This window comes from Pleurodeles waltl, chromosome 4_1 (genome assembly GCF_031143425.1).
Source record: "Pleurodeles waltl isolate 20211129_DDA chromosome 4_1, aPleWal1.hap1.20221129, whole genome shotgun sequence".
Classification (NCBI taxonomy): Eukaryota; Metazoa; Chordata; class Amphibia; order Caudata; family Salamandridae; genus Pleurodeles; species Pleurodeles waltl.
Window position 1 is genome coordinate 357,111,554 of NC_090442.1, and position 19,433 is coordinate 357,130,986.

General features: G+C 45.1%; 1 protein-coding gene across 15 annotated transcripts in view; it reads left to right on the forward strand.

Moving 5' to 3' along the window:
- The first annotated feature begins 8,038 nt into the window (after positions 1 to 8,038).
- PLEKHA5 (pleckstrin homology domain containing A5) overlaps positions 8,039 to 19,433 on the forward strand; it is a 991,819-nt gene continuing 980,424 nt past the window's right edge. For 14 of the 15 annotated variants that reach the window (XM_069228488.1, XM_069228489.1, XM_069228491.1 and 11 more), the window contains exons 1-2: positions 8,265 to 8,480; positions 8,564 to 8,640. In XM_069228488.1, coding sequence (XP_069084589.1) covers positions 8,389 to 8,480; positions 8,564 to 8,640 — 169 coding nt within the window. In that variant the 5' untranslated portion in view covers positions 8,265 to 8,388. Of the gene's footprint in view, positions 8,481 to 8,563; positions 8,641 to 19,433 lie in introns of all 15 variants that reach the window. The other variant, XM_069228492.1, reaches the window with a different exon arrangement.

The following is a 19,433-nucleotide window of genomic DNA, read 5'->3' on the forward strand; positions in this document are numbered from 1 at the left end:
AGCTATGTGGAAGGAGTGTGGTATAACTTATAAGTTCACTACTCCTTATCATCCACAGACAAATGGTCTGGTTGAGAGGTTTAATAAAACTCTCAAAGGTATCATTATGGCACTCCCTGAAAAACTCATAAGGACATGGGATGTCTTGCTGCCATGCCTCCTTTTTGCTTACAGGGAGGTACCCCAAAAAGGAGTGGGCTTTAGTCCCTTTGAACTCCTCTTTGGACACCCTGTAAGAGGTCCCCTTGCACTTGTAAAGGAGGGTTAGGAACAACCTTTAAAAGGTCCAAAGCAAAACATTGCGGACTATGTTCTTGGCCTAAGATCCAGAATGGCTGAGTACATGAAAAATGCCAGTAAAAACCTTCAGGCCAGCTTAGGCTCCAAAAGCAATGGCATGATTAGAAGGCTGTCCTGACCCAGTACCATCCAGGACAGAAGGTGTGGGTATTGGAGCCTGTGGCCCCAAGAGCACTCCAGGACAAATGGAGTGTACCCCATCTCATTGTTGAAAAGACGGGTGAGGTCACCTATTTGGTAGACCTGGGCACTGCCAGGAGTCCCCTTAGGGTGCTCCATGTCAATCACCTGAAACCTTACTATGACAGGGCTGACTTAACCCTGCTCATGGCAACTGATGAGGGGCATGAAGAAGAGAGTGACCCTCTCCCTGACCTCTTCTCCACCACTGAACCTGATGGCTTAGAGGAGGGAGTGGTGCTTGCAGATTCCCTTAATGCTGAGCAGAAGGACAACTGTATAAATGTCCTAGGCCAATTCTCTGACCTCTTCTCACTGATACCGGGTACCACTACCTGGTGTGAGCACACAATCAACACTGGAGACAGTTTACCTGTCAAAAGTAAGATTTATAGGCAGCCTGACCATGTCAGAGATTGCATAAAACAAGAGGTACAGAAAATGCTGGACTTAGGAGTGATTGAGACTTCAGAGAGCCCATGAGCTAGCCCAGTGGTGCTTGTCCCAAAACCTCACAGTAAAGATGGTAAAAGAGAAATGAGGTTTTGTGTTGACTACAGAGGACTCAATCAGGTAACCAAAACTGATGCTCACCCTATACCCAGGGCAGATGAGCTAATAGATACACTGGCTTCTGCCAAGAATCTAAGCACTTTTGATTTAACTGCAGGGTATTGGCAGATTAAATTATCAGAAGATGCTAAACCTAAAACTGCATTTTCCACCATTGGAGGGCACTATCAGTTCACTGTTATGCCCTTTGGTTTGAAAAATGCACCAGCCACTTTTCAGAGGTTGGTGAACACAGTCCTGCAAGGTTTGGAAGCTTTTATTGCAGCATATCTAGATGATATAGCTGTCTTTAGCTCCACCTGGGAGGAGCACCTGGTCCACCTATGGAAAGTTTTGGAGGCCCTGCAAAAGGAAGGCCTCACTATCAAGGCTTCAAAGTGCCAGATAGGGCAGGGGAAACTGGTTTATCTGGGCCACCTGGTAGGTGGGGAACAGATTGCACCACTGCAGGGGAAGATCCAGACCATTAAGGAATGGTCTCCCCTACAACTCAAACCCACGTGAGAGCCTTCTTAGGCCTCACAGGGTACTATAGGAGGTTCATTAAGAACTATGGCTCCATTGCAGCTCCTCTTAATGACGTTATCGGTAAGAAGATCCCTAAAAAGGTATTGTGGACAGGTAGCTGTCAAAATGCCTTTGATGAGCTAAAACAGGCCATGTGCTCTGCACCTGTCCTAAAAAGCCCTTGTTACTCCAAGAAATTCATAGTCCAAACTGATGCTTCTGAATTAGGGGTAGGTAGGGCCAGTGCTATCACAGCTTAACACTGAGGGCCAGGATCAACCTGTTGCTTTTATCAGCAGGAGGTTGACCCCTAGAGAAAAGTGTTGATCTGCCATAGAGAGGGAGGCCTTTGCTGTGGTCTGGGCACAGAAAAAGTTGAGACCATACCTGTTTGGTACTCACTTTATTGTTCAGACAGACCACAAACCTCTATTATGGCTTAAACAAATGAAAGGTGAAAACCCTAAATTGTTGAGGTGGTCCATCTCCCTACAGGGAATGGACTATGCAGTTGAACATAGACCTGGGAGTACCCACTCCAAAGCAGATGGACTCTCCAGATATTTCAACTTAAACAATGAAGACTCATCTGGGCAAGGTTAGCCTTATTGTCCCTCGTTTGGGGGGGGGGAGGTTGTGTAGGAAAGTACCATCTTGCCTGTCATGTTACCCCCATTTTTACTTGTGTGTCAGTTTGTTTTTGCCTGTCTCACTGGGATCCTGCTAACCAGGACCCCAGTGTTCATAGTTGTGGCCTGAATGTGTGTTCCCTGTGTGGTGCCTAACTGTGTCACTGAGGCTCTGCTAATCAGAACCTCAGTGCTTATGCTCTCTCTGCATTTAAAATTGTCACTGCAGGCTAGTGACCATTTTTACCAATTCTAATTGGCACACTGGTACACCCTTATAATTCCCTAGTATATGTTACCTAGGTACCCAGGGTATTGGGGTTCCAGAAGATCCCTATGGGCTGCAGCATTTCTTTTGCCACCCATAGGGAGCTCAGACAATTCTTACACACGACTGCCACTGCAGCCTGAGTGAAATAACGTCCGCGTTATTTCACAGCCATTTTACATTGCACTTAAGTAACTTATAAGTCACCTATATGTCTAACCCTCACTTAGTGAAGGTTAGGTGCAAAGTTACTAAGTGTGAGGGCACCCTGGCACTAGCCAAGGTGCCCCCACATAGTTCAGTGCAATGTCCCCGGATTTTGTGAGTGCGGGGACACCATTACACACGTGCACTACGTATAGGTCAAGACCAATATGTAGCTTCACAATGGTAACTCCGAATATGGCCATGTAACATGTCTAAGATCATGGAATTGTCCCCCCATGCCAAATATGGTATTGGGGTGCTAATCCCATGCATCCCCGGGGCTCCAGCATGGACCACGGGTACTGGCAAACCAGCTCTCTGGGGTTTTCACTGCAGCTACCGCTGCTGCCAACCCACAGACAGGCTTTTGCCCTCCTGGGGTCTGGGCAGCCCAGTCCCAGGAAGGCAGAACAAAGGATTTCCTCTGAGAGAGGGTGTTACACCCACTCCCTTTGGAAATAGGTGTTCCGGGACTGAGAGGAGTAGCTTCTCCTGGCCTCTGGGAATGCTTTGAAGGGCACAGATGGTGCCCTCCTTGCAGAAACCAGTCTACACCAGTTCAGGGATCCCCCAGCCCCTGCTCTGGTGTGAAACTGGACAAAGGAAAGGGGAGTGACCCATCCCTGTCCATCACCACCCCAGGGGTGGTGCCCAGAGCCCCTACAGTGTGTCCCAGACCTCTGCCATCCTGAATGCAGAGGTGTGAGGGCACAATGGAGGCCTCTGAGTGGCCAGTGCCAGCAGGTGACGTCAGAGACCCCTCTGATAGGTGCTTACCTGACTAGGTGGCCAATCCTCCTCTGTGGGCTTCTTTTCAGATAACGAATGCAAGAGCTCACCAGAGTTCCTCTGCATCTCCCTCTTCGACTTCTGCCAAGGATCGACCGCTGACTGCTCCAGGACACCTGCAAAACTGCAACAAAGTAGCAAGAAGACTACCAGCGACATTGTAGCGCCTAATCCTGCCGGCTTTCTCGACTGTTTCCTGGTGATGCATGCTCTGGGGGCTGTCTGCCTTCGCCCTGCACTGGAAGCCAAGAAGAAATCTCCTGTGGGTCGATGGAATCTTCCCCCTGCTATCGCAGTCACCAAACTTCTGCTTCACTGGTCCTCTGGTCCCCTCTCATCGTGACGAGCGTGGTCCCTGGAACACAGGAGCTGGATCCAAGTGACCCCGACAGTCCAGTGGTCCATCTGTCCAAATTTGGTGGAGGTAAGTCCTTGCCTCCCCATGCCAGACAGTAATCCTGTGTCCTGCGTGAACTGCAGCTGCTAGGGCTTCTGTGCACTTCTGCAAGGAATCCTTCATGCACAGCACAGCCCAATCCCCAGCACTCCGTCCTGCATTGCTCAACTTGGTGAGTTGACCACCGTCTTCGTGGGACCCTCCTTTGTAGTGTTGAGACGACTGCCGTGCTCAGTTTTCTTGAACCCATGTTCAAGTACTTCTGCGGGTGCTGCCTGTTTCTGCGTGGGCTCTCTGTGTTGCCGGGCGCCCCCTCTGTCTCCTCTTCCAAGTGGCGACCTCCTGGTCCTTCCTGGGCCCGGGCATCGCCCTTTTTCTTCAACTGTGACCTTTGCAGCTAGCAAGGCTTGTTTGCGGTCTTTCTAAATAGAAACAACTCTGCATCAACCAGCACGCCGTGGGACATCTTCTGTGCAAAGGAGAAGTTCCTGGCATCTTCCATTGTTGCAGAATCTTCAGCTACTTCCCCCCGGAGGCAGCCATTTTGCACCTTCATCTTGGGTTTAGTGGGCTCCTGCCCCCCTGGACACTTTTGTGACTCTTGGACTTGGTCCCCTTCCTTTACAGGTCCTCAGGTCCAGGAATCCGTCTTCAGTGCTTTGTAGTCTGTTGTGGTCTTTGCAGAATCTTCTATCACAACTTTAATGTGTTTCTGGGGAAGTAGGGTAACTTTACTCCTACTTTTCAGGGTCTTGGGTTGGGGTATCTTGGACACCCTTAGTGTTTTCTTACACTCCCAGTGACCTTCTACACACTACAGAAGGCCTAGGGTCCCTAAGTGGTTCGCATTCCATTTTCTTAGTATATGGTTTGTGTTGCTCCTTGGCCTATTGCATCCTATTGTATTCTACAGTGTTTGCACTACTTTTCTAACTGTTTACTTACCTGATTTTGGTTTGTGTGTATATTTTGTGTATTTTACTTACCTCCTAAGGGAGTATATCATCTGAGATATTTTTGGCACATTGTCACTAAAATAAAGTAACTTTATTTTTAGTAACTCTGAGTATTGTGTTTCTTATCATATAGTGCTATATGATATAAGTGGTATAGTAGGAGCTTTGCATGCCTCCTAGTTCAGCCTAAGCTGCTCTGCTATAGCTACCTCTATCAGCCCAAGCTGCTAGAACACTACTAATCTACTAATAAGGGCTAACTGGACCTGGCACAAGGTGTAAGTACCATCAGGTACCCACTATAATAAGCCAGGCCAGCCTCCTACAATGGCTTATTAATATGAAATGTTAAGCTTTTGTTTGATTAATGTAGTAATATGTCATATTAAGGGTTAAGAATTATGTATTAACTTTATTAATTGTAGACCTTAAATTAGCGAGTTTTTGGCCTAGTTGCACGCCTCATGTCAAGAGGCATTTCTTAGGCGTTTAATAAAATGAATGCTTAGAGAATTAAATTGTGATTTTCCACTGTGCTGATCTAATGCTCGAAGCTGGAAGTCTTTCTCATGAGAAACTGCTTGTTAGAAGATGCTGTACTTGCTGGTGCAACAATGTTTAATGTAGTGTGTGTAAGACTGACTTTCCTAGGAGAAGACAATGAATACACTGACTGGAGTATAAGCTGCAACAATATTGATACCTGACAAGTCGAATGATGAGAACAGAAGAAAAGGAGCCAATCATCGACATGTAAACCATGTACTAGTAGAAATGTAGAGTTGATGTTTTAGTTTCATTGGACTAAGTGTGAACATGTGCTTCTCTGACCTATTAGGATGTGGGAAGTAGTTTTAGGAAATCTAACTTAGCCAGACTGCACTGAGAAGAGGAGACGATTTGCTCATTTTCTATCTTGCCATAAGGCTATTATTTGCTAGACTGTCTTGAGAAGAGACATGCTTAACTTTACTGCTTAGAGACTTTGCTTAGTCTGAACTTTGATGCTGAATCCTGATGTCTTACTGACCGAACTAAGGTCCTGTTGACGAAGACTGTTACAGCTTGATGAACCATATTGAGGACAGATATACACTGACAATACTGACTGCTATGTCTATTTGCTTTTGTTTCTAAGTACAAACCACTATCTTGACAGAGCCATAGTTAGATGTTTTCCAAATTTGTGTGACTCAATTGTTTTCCATGAAGCCCAAACATGCGATGCTAATCTGGTGTTAGGGTTCTCACAGATGAAGATCGCTACTAGTAATAGCAGCTGATGTCTTTTCTTTGCTGAATCTAAATGTATTTTATATCGTTTGCGCAGTTATTCTTGCTATTAATTTGTACTGTAACCTTAGAATGTGTGGTAGCTCAAGCTTTGTTTAGATTGCGATTCTTTCGCAGCTTTGGACAGCCAGTATTGTTTCTGTGTGTTTGTTATTTGATATTGAGACTAGTTATGTGACATTAGCATTGTTAATATAGGGAAATAAACATTCTAACTTTTACATAAAGGTGCGGTTATTCGTGGCTGAGAAGTCATGGTGTGTGAAGATTACTGACTCCTATTGATTATTGATGTTGTTGATTGTTACATGTTATTGATTGGTATTGGTACAGGATATATGGTGGGAAAAACTTGAAGCGCAGACAAAAGTTCCATCGGCCTATTTGTATCTCTCTTATAAGTTTACTTAAGGTATGACACGCTAACAGACTTTATGTTAGCATCACGCTGCAGCTATGAGACATTACGAGCTGGAAACTTATCTCAAGTGAACAACAGGAAGATTATTCACAAAATGATTCGTAAGGTGGTACATAGTGTTAGTTTTGAATGTTTTTGCTACTTTCTTTTTAAACAGTGTTTTAGAAACAAGCATTGGCAAACCAATAGCTTATCTCTTGCTTTATAAAAGCACAATCTTTTGGCTTTGCCAATGCTTGTTCTTTCAAATGCGCCTTGCCTTTCTTTCCATCTGCTGCATGTCTCTTCTCTCGGAGTACAGTCTACTCTAAGTCAAATGTTGCTTAACCTAGTATCTATTATTGGATTTCTGCAAATTGTTCACACCTCAATACAAAGATCAAAACCTCTCCTTTGAAAGTCATACTCCTACAACCTAACAATACCTAACATCTTCAAGCTCATCTAATAATACCACCAAAAGTCTGCAGGCACTCATATACTCCTACTAATAATCACATGTAACTCGAATTTAATGTATAGCATGCCAACTGGAGTAAATACCTGGAATTGATTCCTTGAGAACAGTACAAGAATAATTTTAATGCACAACCATAACCAAGAATCACTGAATGAAACACTTACCTTGGCTTCCAAAGCAGAATGGCGCCTAGTTTAAAGCAATTGAACGCCATGACAGGTGTAGTAAGTGCTGTAGAATGCAATTACAATACAGTACAATAAAGGTGGGAACTGTTGGCATTGTCAAAGCTTATTCCGCCTTGTTATTATAAACAGTATCAATGTATGCAATCCCCAGTATACTTATGCAGTCGAAGTAATTGTAATGAAACCTTGACATTAAATAGCATTTCTCCCCACAGTAAATACAAGTGGAAATCTAAGAATATGTTAACAGTAGGCAGCAACAGAGAGGCACCAAGACTTTAAATGGACAGTGTAAAGAATGTTCACAACAGTGTAGAGTTAGAATTTGATACTACTGGGCAAACTGCACACATACCAACATTTCGACCCTACGAAGATGGAGACTCCGAAAAACAAATCGGGGGACTGTACTTTATTTTCCTCATTAAAGTACATTGAAGCACGGGTAATTTTAGGAGGGATACTGCTAAAATAACGCCATTTTTCGCTTTAAAACCGGGGGACTCACGCCTAAATCGGGTCTTTTGGCATGTATGAAACTGGGGGTTAGCAAGAGCTGGTTTACTGGAGTTTGGAGACACTGATTTTAGTGAAAGGATGTCCGCTGGGGCAGTGGCTGTATGTACCTGATAGGGCATTCACGGTTGTTGAGAAGAGCCCTTCTGTGATCATTATTACTAAGCGTTGCCTAACTGGGATATTGCCCCTGGTTGAGACTGGGATGTCCTGACGAAATAATGCCTGTATGCAGAGCCTGAACTTGTGCTTGCTTCCTAGAAGATCGAGCTACCCACAGCCTGCCTGCGACCGCACCCTTCTGCGCTTGGGCACAGTCTAGGGTTTCCTGTGGTTGACCGCGGTCCTACTGTTGGGACTCTTCCTGACTGTCTTCTTCTGAGGGTGTCTTTGCTCGGGCACGGTCTCACACCTACTGTGCGCCGACAGACTGGTGCGCGCACCTGTCCGAATAAGGAGGGAGCGAAGCATGGACAGAGAAGACGGACACCACGCCTGCTGACTGTCCATCTGGAGAAGGCGGAGCCGCTGTACGAGCCTACGGGAAAAAGAGAAGCCGGAAGTCCCGCGCGCGTGCATGCGTTCTTCCCAAGGTGTTTGTGGACAGCGCGCGGGCGCGCTCCTCTGCCCGTGTGCGCGCGCGAGCCTGTCTGCCGAATTCGGCTCTCCCCAGCCGCCGCGGCTCCCCAGCAGCGCTCGTAGACATGGCGGCGGATCTGAACCTGGACTGGGTCTGCTCCTTGCCTCGGACATGGAGCTACGGCGTCACCAAGCACGGCCGGGTCTTCTTCATCAAGTGAGCAGGGCTCTATGAGAGGGGAGCGGGACCAGGGACAGGGCTCGGGGCGCAGGTGTAACCTGTCTCCTTTCTTTCCCCAGCGAGGAGGCGAAGAGCACTACCTGGCTGCACCCAGTTACCGGAGAAGCCGTGGTGACCGGACACCGGGCGAGCTCAGGTACGGCACTAGGGTTTGGGGAGGCTCGCCGAACCCACTCGCACCCACGCACTAGCACAACGATCAGTGCCCTAAACCCTTTACAGAGAAACGAACAGCGCCGCAGCACACTGAGGCCACTGCAGACACACAAACACGCATCGGCCACTTGTAAACTACACACCATGTGCACACCGAGAACCCACGATGAGTACACCCGGCAGCCACCGGACGGGCACACGGAACACCTTCCGTACACATTGACTACTCTCCTGTTCTGCATTGTAAGCACACTGCAAACACTAATCGTCCCTGCCCCATAGGGTTGCCACTCCGAGCACCTGTTCTGCACGAATTGAGCTGACATCTTGCACAGTCCCTATATTGTACCCGCCCGTACTGGAAGCATCGGGCACCACCCCCAAGAGATGCACAGGCTGTGATTAGGATAATTAAAGGGAATCAAGAGAGGGTCCCAGATGGTACAGGGAGTAGAAAGGGTGGGGGCGTACTGGATTATGGATGCTTTAAAGTGCGCCTGTTAAAATTAGGAAAACTAAAAGGCAAACGCACTTGGATTACGGAAGTTAAGTGTAGATGTATACTTATACCAGTGAGCATAATGTTGATTATGGACGTGCTTCTAAAGTTGGGAATTCCATTGGTATTTTATGAAATAGTACACATTTTCACAAGATACTGGATATCTGCTGTTACTGCAGACTGTGGGATGTTCTGAAGTAATCGGCCGTTCGTACTGCAGTAGTTAATTATGCTGGCATGGCACGCTAGGATATTTAAGGATGCTGAGGGCTTTTTGGGGATGCAATAGTCAGTGATGTTGAGGCAAGAGCTGGGGATGCTGGAGGACAAGTTGCAGTAAGTGGGTTGTTGTAGGCCCACATGTTGCTGTGATTAGGGGTGTTATATGGGCGTAGTGCTTTAGTTAGTGATACAGCAGGATATATGTTGAAGTAGTTAGGGATGCTGTGAGTACATGCTACAATAGTTCTAAGTCCGTCTGACGCATGTTAGAAAGGTTTCAGATGTTGTACGTGAATGCTGAAATAATTTGTTGGTGATCCTGGAAGGCACATCCTGAAAATGTGCTGGTTATTGAGATAATTGCTGCAATTGATAGGGTTAATGGAAGTTCATGCTTTGATAGTTGTCGGATCTCTAAGCACATGTGGAAGTAGACGGGGATACTTCAGTAGTTAGGGATGTTGTGGTTCCATATTGAAACTGAGATGCTGAAGGTGCACTCTTAGGGAGCCACTTGTTGCAATAGTTTGGTGTGTTGGAACGTGCTGCATTATTGCTAGGAGCAGGCAGTGCAGCCATAGGGGAAGGCAACTGGGGCAGGTGTTGCAGTTATTGGGAACGCTGAGGAAAGGTGATGCAGTAGCAACAGTTACCTGGTTGCACTTGCAGCCATGTTTCCGTGTTTGGGAATGCCAGGAGCGCAAGCTTTAATATAGTGCTATTTGGGCACAGTATAAAATGGTGAATGATGCTGAAATGTTCATGCTGATATGGTTGTGCATGCTTGTGCGTGATCTACAAAAGGTTGGGATGCTGAAGGTACAAGCTGCTTCAGTTAGAGATTCTAGTGGCACGTACATGCTGCAACAGGTAGGACTGTTTAGCACACACTGCCATAGGTAAGAATGTTCGAGAAACAAACTGTAAAAGCTAAGAGTTGTTGAAGGCACATGATTAAATACTTGTTGCAAGGGGAAGTTGCTGCAGTAGTTTGGGACGCTGGATACAGATACTTGTAATAGTTGGGGTGTTGAGGATCCACGTAGTAATTTGAGATGGTGTGAGGCACGTGTTCATTAGTTAAGGGTGGTTCGAGGCTCCTTTTGCAAAAGTAATGTCTGCTGGGCGACTCAAGCTGCTTATTTTTTGGCATGTCGGGAGATATGCTACAACAAAGTGGAATTCTGCTTGGCACAAGTTGCAGAAGTTAGGGAGGTTCATGCTGCTTTAGGTAGCGGTCCTGGGGAACATATGTTGTTAGGGATGTTGCAAGACACATGCTACAATAACTGATCGTGTTGGAAATGCTGGGATCAACTGCGTGCCGACGTAGTAGTTATGGAAGCTAGGCGCAAGCTGCAATATTTGAGGATGGTGGGGCATATTCTGCAAGGGCTGAGGGTTATGAGGCACCTTTTTAATTAGTTGGAGATGGTAGATATAGGGGTTTTGCTTGTAAACATGCTGTTGGCCCAAGCTTCAGTAACTGGGGTGTAGAGGGTAGATGCTACATTAGTGTTGAAAGCTGGATAAGTGGGACATGCTACAAATATGGAGGCTGGTGCTCAGATGATGGCACCTAGAGGTCTTTGGGGGCATTTAGACTCTAATAGTGGGTTGTGAAATGTAGGACCCTTCAGTTGTGCTTAGGTGCTGGCTGAAACAGCAGCCTGACCGCTCCCCTCCCAACCCTTAGAGACATTTCCCATCTCTGGGAGAAATACTCCCATGTTCTGATCTAATAAGGACTGTTCTGTCGCCATGCCCTCGGTTTCTGGGTCTGTACTTCTATAGTCCTTTGGCTGGGGCCAGTGCACCGGCACCAAACTTTAACGTAGGTGTCTTTTCAGACTGTGCCATGCTGATATCTTAAGGGGTGGTGTTCCACGCCCCAGAGTCTGCTTCTTCCACGCTTGTCAAGAATGCCGCTGTAGCACTGTGCAGTATGAGTGCAGAATTCTCAGCAGCACTACCCTCCTGGAGCTGTCTTCTCGGTAGATGGCCCCACGCTGTTCGTCTAGGTTAGAGCATGCCAACCTGCAGCGTCACCTAAGCTCTCCCGGCCCAGGTTTGTCGTCCCAACTGGACACGTGTTTACATCAATGTTCCACTGCGCAGCAGTCAGCCTCCAATACAAAGCACTTGAGATTCAAGGCACAAGTACACTGTAAGCGTAATGCTGCCAGCAAGTCATGGTTCTGCAGGACGTTGTAGCAAAGCCCTCAGATGCTATGGCATTTTCTTGTGTTTCCGGGTATTACCCAGTATGTGAGTGAGGTTTCTCGATAGCCACTTGGGCTGAATGTTGGGTCTCTTTCCTTGCCAACGAATAGATGCAAAGGAATGAAGGATTTGTTTCTGTCGAGCAGAGGCTTGGATTGGCTGTTTCTACGCCCGCGCGTGTCAGAAGAGGGGAGCGAATGCTCTTGTTTGTAATTAACGTGCACAGGCAATTGCTACCGTAACTCAGGGAATGCTGCAAGGAGGTGGGAGGGATGAGCCCAGGCTTCGGAAGTCCCATTCTGCCGCAAACACTGTCATCTGTTCTGCTCACTTTATTTCAGTTCTCATGTTTATTTCCTCTCGTTTGTTTGCGATGTCTGTTAGCGCCATATGTCGGCTTTACTTGTTGGTTGCTTTGGGATTTTGGGATTAGGTCTCACCTATAGAAAAGATTAGCATAGCAAAGTATGAAAGACTGTCTAGGGATGTCTGTTTACTACTTTGTGCCATCGCGTAAAAAATCAGTTTCGTAGCATTTATCAGGAGCCGGCTGTCTTTAAAAACAAAAAAAACTAATGCGTTTAACCTTATGGACAGGCAAAACAAAGGAGTGGAATGTCTGTTTATAGTTTGAGGTGGAAAATAAGTATTTCCACGGAAGGTCAGGTGGCCTTGCACAAAATGTTGACGTAAGCCAAACTGGGTTTCAACTGAAAAGGAATGGATACATTTTAATATACGTTTGTAAGCATCTGTCACTCGTCCTCCCCAGCAATGAAGGTTATCCAGATTGAATCTGAAAGTCAAACGTATTACCCCAGTTATTTTTCTGGCGGTGCTGATGCCTTTGTATCCATTAATTTTAGCACTGCTGCATACTTTGTCAGTCAGTCTGCCTATATTAATTACAACTCGTCTTATTGAATTTCACTGCTGTCGTAGGCCTGGTGATCATTCTACACATTTTTGGGCCTGGCCACTGACAGCATTAGCTGTTTTGAAGAAAAAGTCATCAGTTAATCAAAAGGCGCTCTAAGAACTGCAAGAGAGATAGTAGCTCCCCTCAGACACTTAATTTTCATAGTTTTTCATTGCTTGGGTGGGGTGACTATCATGACAATAGCATTTTGTAGAAGGTTACATGTTCCTTTTGTTAAACCAGAGTCACATGCTCTTTGATGCATATTTACTTGGCTGCAGTCCGCTGTCGAAGTACTAGCTATAGAGCGTACAAAGTGACATAGCTGGGGGTGGAGAGGGACATGTTAGTAAAGCACTTACCAAGTTAGGCCTGGGCTATATCTGGTGGGAACCCAGTCGAATAAGTGTTTAGAGCTCTGCAGCTGTCAAAGAACTATACTGGCACTCGACATTTATTGCTTCTAGTAACTGTATAAACCCGCTAACTGGTAACTATTTCGAGCTCTATGCAATGAGTCAAACCGCACATCTAGATCTGTTACAACCCGGAACAGAAACGTACATGATATAAGAAGTTCAGGATAGAAACGCTTCCAACTAGAGTGTACCTTTCTAAATGGCTGGCACACCTGTCCCAAGATTGCACACGCACTTTAGGGGGGGAGGATAAACTGCCAGCCCAAGCCGGAATTGGGTTTCACCTTGTTTAATAATTTTGGAATAAGGTCTTATGTCATTGTGCTATAGAGCAGATGGCATTAATATACAGGGAGTGCAGAATTATTAGGCAAATGAGTATTTTGACCACATCATCCTCTTTATGCATGTTGTCTTACTCCAAGCTGTATAGGCTCGAAAGCCTACTACCAATTAAGCATATTAGGTGATGTGCATCTCTGTAATGAGAAGGGGTGTGGTCTAATGACATCAACACCCTATATCAGGTGTGCATAATTATTAGGCAACTTCCTTTCCTTTGGCAAAATGGGTCAAAAGAAGGACTTGACTGGCTCAGAAAAGTAAAAAATAGTGAGATATCTTGCAGAGGGATGCAGCACTCTTAAAATTACAAAGCTTCTGAAGCGTGATCATCGAACAATCAAGCGTTTCATTCAAAATAGTCAACAGGGTCGCAAGAAGCGTGTGGAAAAACCAAGGCGCAAAATAACTGCCCATGAACTGAGAAAAGTCAAGCGTGCAGCTGCCACGATTCCACTTGCCACCAGTTTGGCCATATTTCAGAGCTGCAACATCACTGGAGTGCCCAAAAGCACAAGGTGTGCAATACTCAGAGACATGGCCAAGGTAAGAAAGGCTGAAAGACGACCACCACTGAACAAGACACACAAGCTGAAACGTCAAGACTGGGCCAAGAAATATCTCAAGACTGATTTTCTAAGGTTTTATGGACTGATGAAATGAGAGTGAGTCTTGATGGGCCAGATGGATGGGTCCGTGGCTGGATTGGTAAAGGGTAGAGAGCTCCAGTCCGACTCAGACGCCAGCAAGGTGGAGGTGGAGTACTGGTTTGGGCTGGTATCATCAAAGATGAGCTTGTGGGGCCTTTTCGGGTTGAGGATGGAGTCAAGCTCAACTCCCAGTCCTACTGCCAGTTCCTGGTAGACACCTTCTTCAAGCAGTGGTACAGGAAGAAGTCTGCATCCTTCAAGAAAAACATGATTTTCATGCAGGACAGTGCTCCATCACACGCGTCCAAGTACTCCACAGCGTGGCTGGCAAGAAAGGGTATAAAAGAAGGAAATCTAATGACATGGCCTCCTTGTTCACCTGATCTGAACCCCATTGAGAACCTGTGGTCCATCATCAAATGTGAGATTTACAAGGAGGGAAAACAGTACACCTCTCTGAACAGTGTCTGGGAGGCTGTGGTTGCTGCTGCACGCAATGTTGATGGTGAACAGATCAAAACACTGACAGAATCCATGGATGGCAGGCTTTTGAGTGTCCTTGCAAAGAAAGGTGGCTATATTGGTCACTGATTTGTTTTTGTTTTGTTTTTGAATGTCAGAAATGTATATTTGTGAATGTTGAGATGTTATATTGGTTTCACTGGTAATAATAAATAATTGAAATGGGTATATATTTGTTTTTTGTTAAGTTGCCTAATAATTATGCACAGTAATAGTCACCTGCACACACAGATATCCCCCTAACATAGCTAAAACTAAAAACTACTTCCAAAAATATTCAGCTTTGATATTAATGAGTTTTTTGGGTTCATTGAGAACATGGTTGTTGTTCAATAATAAAATTAATCCTCAAAAATACAACTTGCCTAATAATTCTGCACTCCCTGTAGTTTGCTCTGTCAACTTGTATTTATGGTTTGCCTGACTTATCTTGAGAAAAGAACAGAGGGTTGATTAGCATTACTTGTCTGCTAGGCTGATTTTATTCATATAATCGATTCAAGAAAGTTCTTAATGTTTTATGAATCTGATGATTTTTTTGTATGATTTTTCTGTTGTAATTGTGATTGTTAACATAGATGTATTTGGATTTTATCATTTTTTTTCCTTTTTTTCATTTGCATGCTGCTAATAGGTGTGTTCGGTTTTACTTTTTCTGGCTGTGCGTCCGTGTTTGTATGTTATGAGTATAAGCTGAAACATTTACAGTAAACTTGAAACCATATTTCTTTTCCTTACTAAAGAGCTTATTAAATGCTGAGTTTTGTATTTTTCTGTTTAGAAAGTACTCAATATTTGGATGTTAAGCTTGTTAACAATGCGGAGTGCTATTCACTAACCACTCTCTTATGTTAATTTGGTTTACCTTGTAGTCATGATAATATGTTTGATCTACAGCCAAACCTGTTGGTTTTACCAGTGCTTGTTGTAAATATTCATGCTTATAAAGTTATGGTCTAAAATAAATATTTGGTTCTGTTCCTTCCCTGCTTGTGAAATGTTTCCAAGTTAAAAATAACACAATCTAACAACCGTACTAAAACTCTAATAGGTTTTCTGGCATTGCATTCTCATAGTTAAAATACACATTGGGTTGTCCGTTCAGTGTCAAGCATTTTGGAGGCATGTGTTAAGCAGTACCATATCTGCAATATAATATTAGTCTACACACAGTTTCTATGTGGTGCATTTAAGGGAAACTCCCGTGCTGCGCAAGGAACACAGCTTAATTTCTTAGGAGGTAAGGGAATACATGAATTTATTGAATGTAATAGTCTTTCTAACAGTAACACTATACATGGCAGTAAACCCAGTACAGAAGAAAGTGTACAGGTAAATGTAGGGTACGGGCACCAGAGATATGCAGCAATGGGGTATCCACTTGGGACAGTACAGTTGCCTCTGCTATATGGTGAAAAAGAGATAAACATTGCAGCATTTCTGCATTACTTTATGCAGCATTGGTTAGCTATTTTGACTTTGTAACACACCATAACAGAGGTCACGATGCATTTGATTCTTACCAGTTTAACAGTTTATATGCAAAATGCTGCTGTCTAGATTCATTCTGAATACTAATATGGCGTGCAAAATATGTGGAGAATTGAATGTTGGTTTTATGCACATGGCATTGTCTTGCCCCGTTTCTACTGGATTGATATATTTACGACTGTGCACGATGATTAATCATCCTCGCCTTCGATCCAGAAATGGTATTGCTAGGGTTCACTGTGGATATCCCAAAACAGTTAGACCGGGAGCGGCTCGCGTGGCTGTCAAGTTCCTGACACTCCTTTTGGCCATTTCTAAGGCTCCCAGGATGTTGGGGCCAGCACCTAAAGGCCAAGACGCACTCCAGGAGTGACCACAAGCAGGGTGCTGGCCAGGCACAGTTGCTACTGGTCATGTGGGCACTTCATTTGCATTTTTTTGCATTTATTATTATTTTTTTTAGTTAATAAGAACCATAAAACATTCCATCTCCATAAAATAGCATAAGACATAAGTGCAATAAATAACGAAGGACATAATCAGTGCGAAAAACAAATTAACCCCTCATAAGGCCGTTTACAAATATAAAACATGTCTAAAATTGTGATAAAACACACTTACATAATTACCCCCATACATCTTTCATACCAATTATTCTCCCATAAAGCTGTTCCCATGCATGTAAAGGGTAGTGAAATCGTGATAAAATATGAGGTAACTTATCCAACATTATTCACGTCTGCATTGATTATGGGAGGAACCAGATCTTAGATCAAGTTTTTAGGCTTTTTTTGGGCGGCAACCGTAGATTCCTAGTAAAAGAGTATTAAAAAGGCATTTGATATTTAAGAGTTGCTAGCTTAATTCAGTTGGAGTTGGCCAAGAAAATTCCGTTACGGTCCTACAGCCAGATGACTGAGTATTGATTAGATGGTAAATAATCAAAACTTTCATAACACATAGTGTGTGACTATAAGGGACACTCCCCCCTCCTGGAGTCTTGGGGCAAGTAGCCTTTAGACGTGGGTTAAAATGTTATGTTCATTGTTGATACATGTTACACTCCTATACATTGCATGAATTTGGCTTGCTGTGTCACCCCTGTGTGTGTTTTGCTGTGCTGTGCTGTGTGTCACAAAACGTTAATTAAGTTTCTGTTCCCTTAGGCCTATGCTAGGAAGTTCATCGCTTCAGGTGGGCCGCATTAATTCTCACTTTATTTCACCCACTCTATTACTGAGTGTTGGATGTCTGTCTCTGCTATGCATGACTTTAAGGGATCCTAGGCCCTGAAGAATTCCCCCAGACCTTCCTTGGCTCATTGTAGAGGGCAGAAACATGTCGGCCATTTTTAGATAGGTGACTCAGTGAGTCCTAGTTCTCACAGAGGTGTCCCATCCTTGCTTTTAACACACCAGCAGACACCGTTATTAAAAGTGTAGATTGCACACTGGTAACTGCCTAGGTGTTTTTATATTTTTCCCTAGCTTAGCTGGATCCACAATTTCCAGAAAATAAACAATTTACGCACTCCCTCCCGTTCTTTTAACGGTGAGGTTGAGTCCGCCCAGGTGGCATTGTCCTACCTGGGTGGGGCTAGGTGGTCAAATGATGAAGCATGACACTATATAGTGTGTGAGACCACCTAGTCCGTAAAGGAACCCCCACCCCCCACCCCATCACCCATCACCACTTCACAGCACTTACTCACCATTCATACACCCAGTGAGGTTAAAGAGCTCCAGGAAAACCTCCCCTGGGTATAGCTCCTCATTATAAGTGAACCCCATACCTTTTTGTGTTTTTTAAATAATCAAAACTTGACAGCAATATGCACATCCTAATCCATGGTATAAGCATCCTGACCCAAGTTCTCGAGGGGGCACTATGCTCTATTAGTTACCCAGTTGCAGTAATCCCTAAGTTCTCAAAGGAGAAGTGAGAGAAGTAAAGATTTCCAAAAATTGGACCAGCCTAATATTCAGTATTTCGTTTCTAGGATTAAATGCTTCGATTAGGGCTTTTCTCCATCTTCTAATTCTTAGGTTATTGAATTCTTTCTTCAACATTTTTCTTCTTTGAATAGCCAAAGATGGGCAGTTGCAGACCACGTGCCCTAGTCTTTCCACCGCAAAGTGGCATAAGAGGCATTCCTGATTGGCTCTTTGTGACTCATTCTTCCATTTAGGCATGAGGTCTAGCTTTGACATCTCACCTAGCCTTAGCCTTAAAAAGCTTTGTTTAATTTTAAAAGAATAGGGTGCAGCCATCAATGGTGATTCTTTATATGTTTTATATGATTTAAGAACTAACCAACCATGAGACCTTTTGGCCAGTTCCTCCCTGTCTTCTAGCCAGCTATGCAATTTACTTCATTTATTCACAACTTTCTTAAATTGTGAACAAGACTGTGGGGGTCATTCCGACCCTGGCGGTAAAAACCGCCAGGGCCGGGGACCGCGGATGCACCGCCAACAGGCTGGCGGTGTATCCTTGGGCATACCGCCGCGGTCAGAAACGGGAAACCAGCGGTGTCCCGCCGGTTTCCCGCCACCCTAGGGAATCCTCCATGGCGGCGCTGCAGGCAGCGCCGCCATGGGGATTCCCACCCCCTTACCGCCAGCCTGGCTCCGGCGGTTTTGACCGCCAGAACCTGGCTGGCGGTAACGGGTGTCGTGGGGCCCCTGGGGGCCCCACCAAGATTTTCAGTGTCTGCCAAGCAGACACTGAAAATCGCGACGGGTGCAACTGCACCGGTCGCACCCCTTCCACTCCGCCGGCTCCATTCGGAGCCGGCATCCTCATGGAAGGGGGTTTCCCGCTGGGCTGGCGGGCGGCCTTCTGGCGGTCGCCCGCCAGCCCAGCGCGAAACTCAGAATTACCGCAGCGGTCTTTTGACCGCGCAGCGGTATTCTGACGGTGGGACTTTGGCGGGCGGCCTCCGCCGCCTGCCAAAGTCAGAATGACTCCCTGTGTCTGGTCCCATAAATCAACCTGATCCAACTGCTTTAAGCTTCTTTCCAAATACTCTTTATAATTACTATTGCCCCTTTCAAGTTTAATTTCCTGCCATACTAAGTTGGCTAACGTCCCTTCTGGGACATGCCGCAATTTATGACGGCGTTTAATAACCGCCACAGGTTTAGCTAATGACTACTTTACTAGGGAGGATTCCAGTCTAATCTGTGCCGGTGATGCCGATCTAGGTAACTGGAATACCTGCTTATATTATTTTACCAAAAGTTTATCCAGCAGTGCTTCCTTCATCCCCCTCATTACTTCAGTTCCATAAGCGAGCGTTGGCAATAATTTTGCTCTCATTACTGCTGTTAGTGTTTTAACGGTATGCCCGCCGATGGTCTTAGCTAGGATTCCAAAGGCATGAATAAGTACTTGTGCTTTGTTCTTTATCCCTTCCATGTGACGCACATAGTTCCCTCTTGAGTCTATCCTGACCCCTAAATACCTATAGGTGGCTACTTC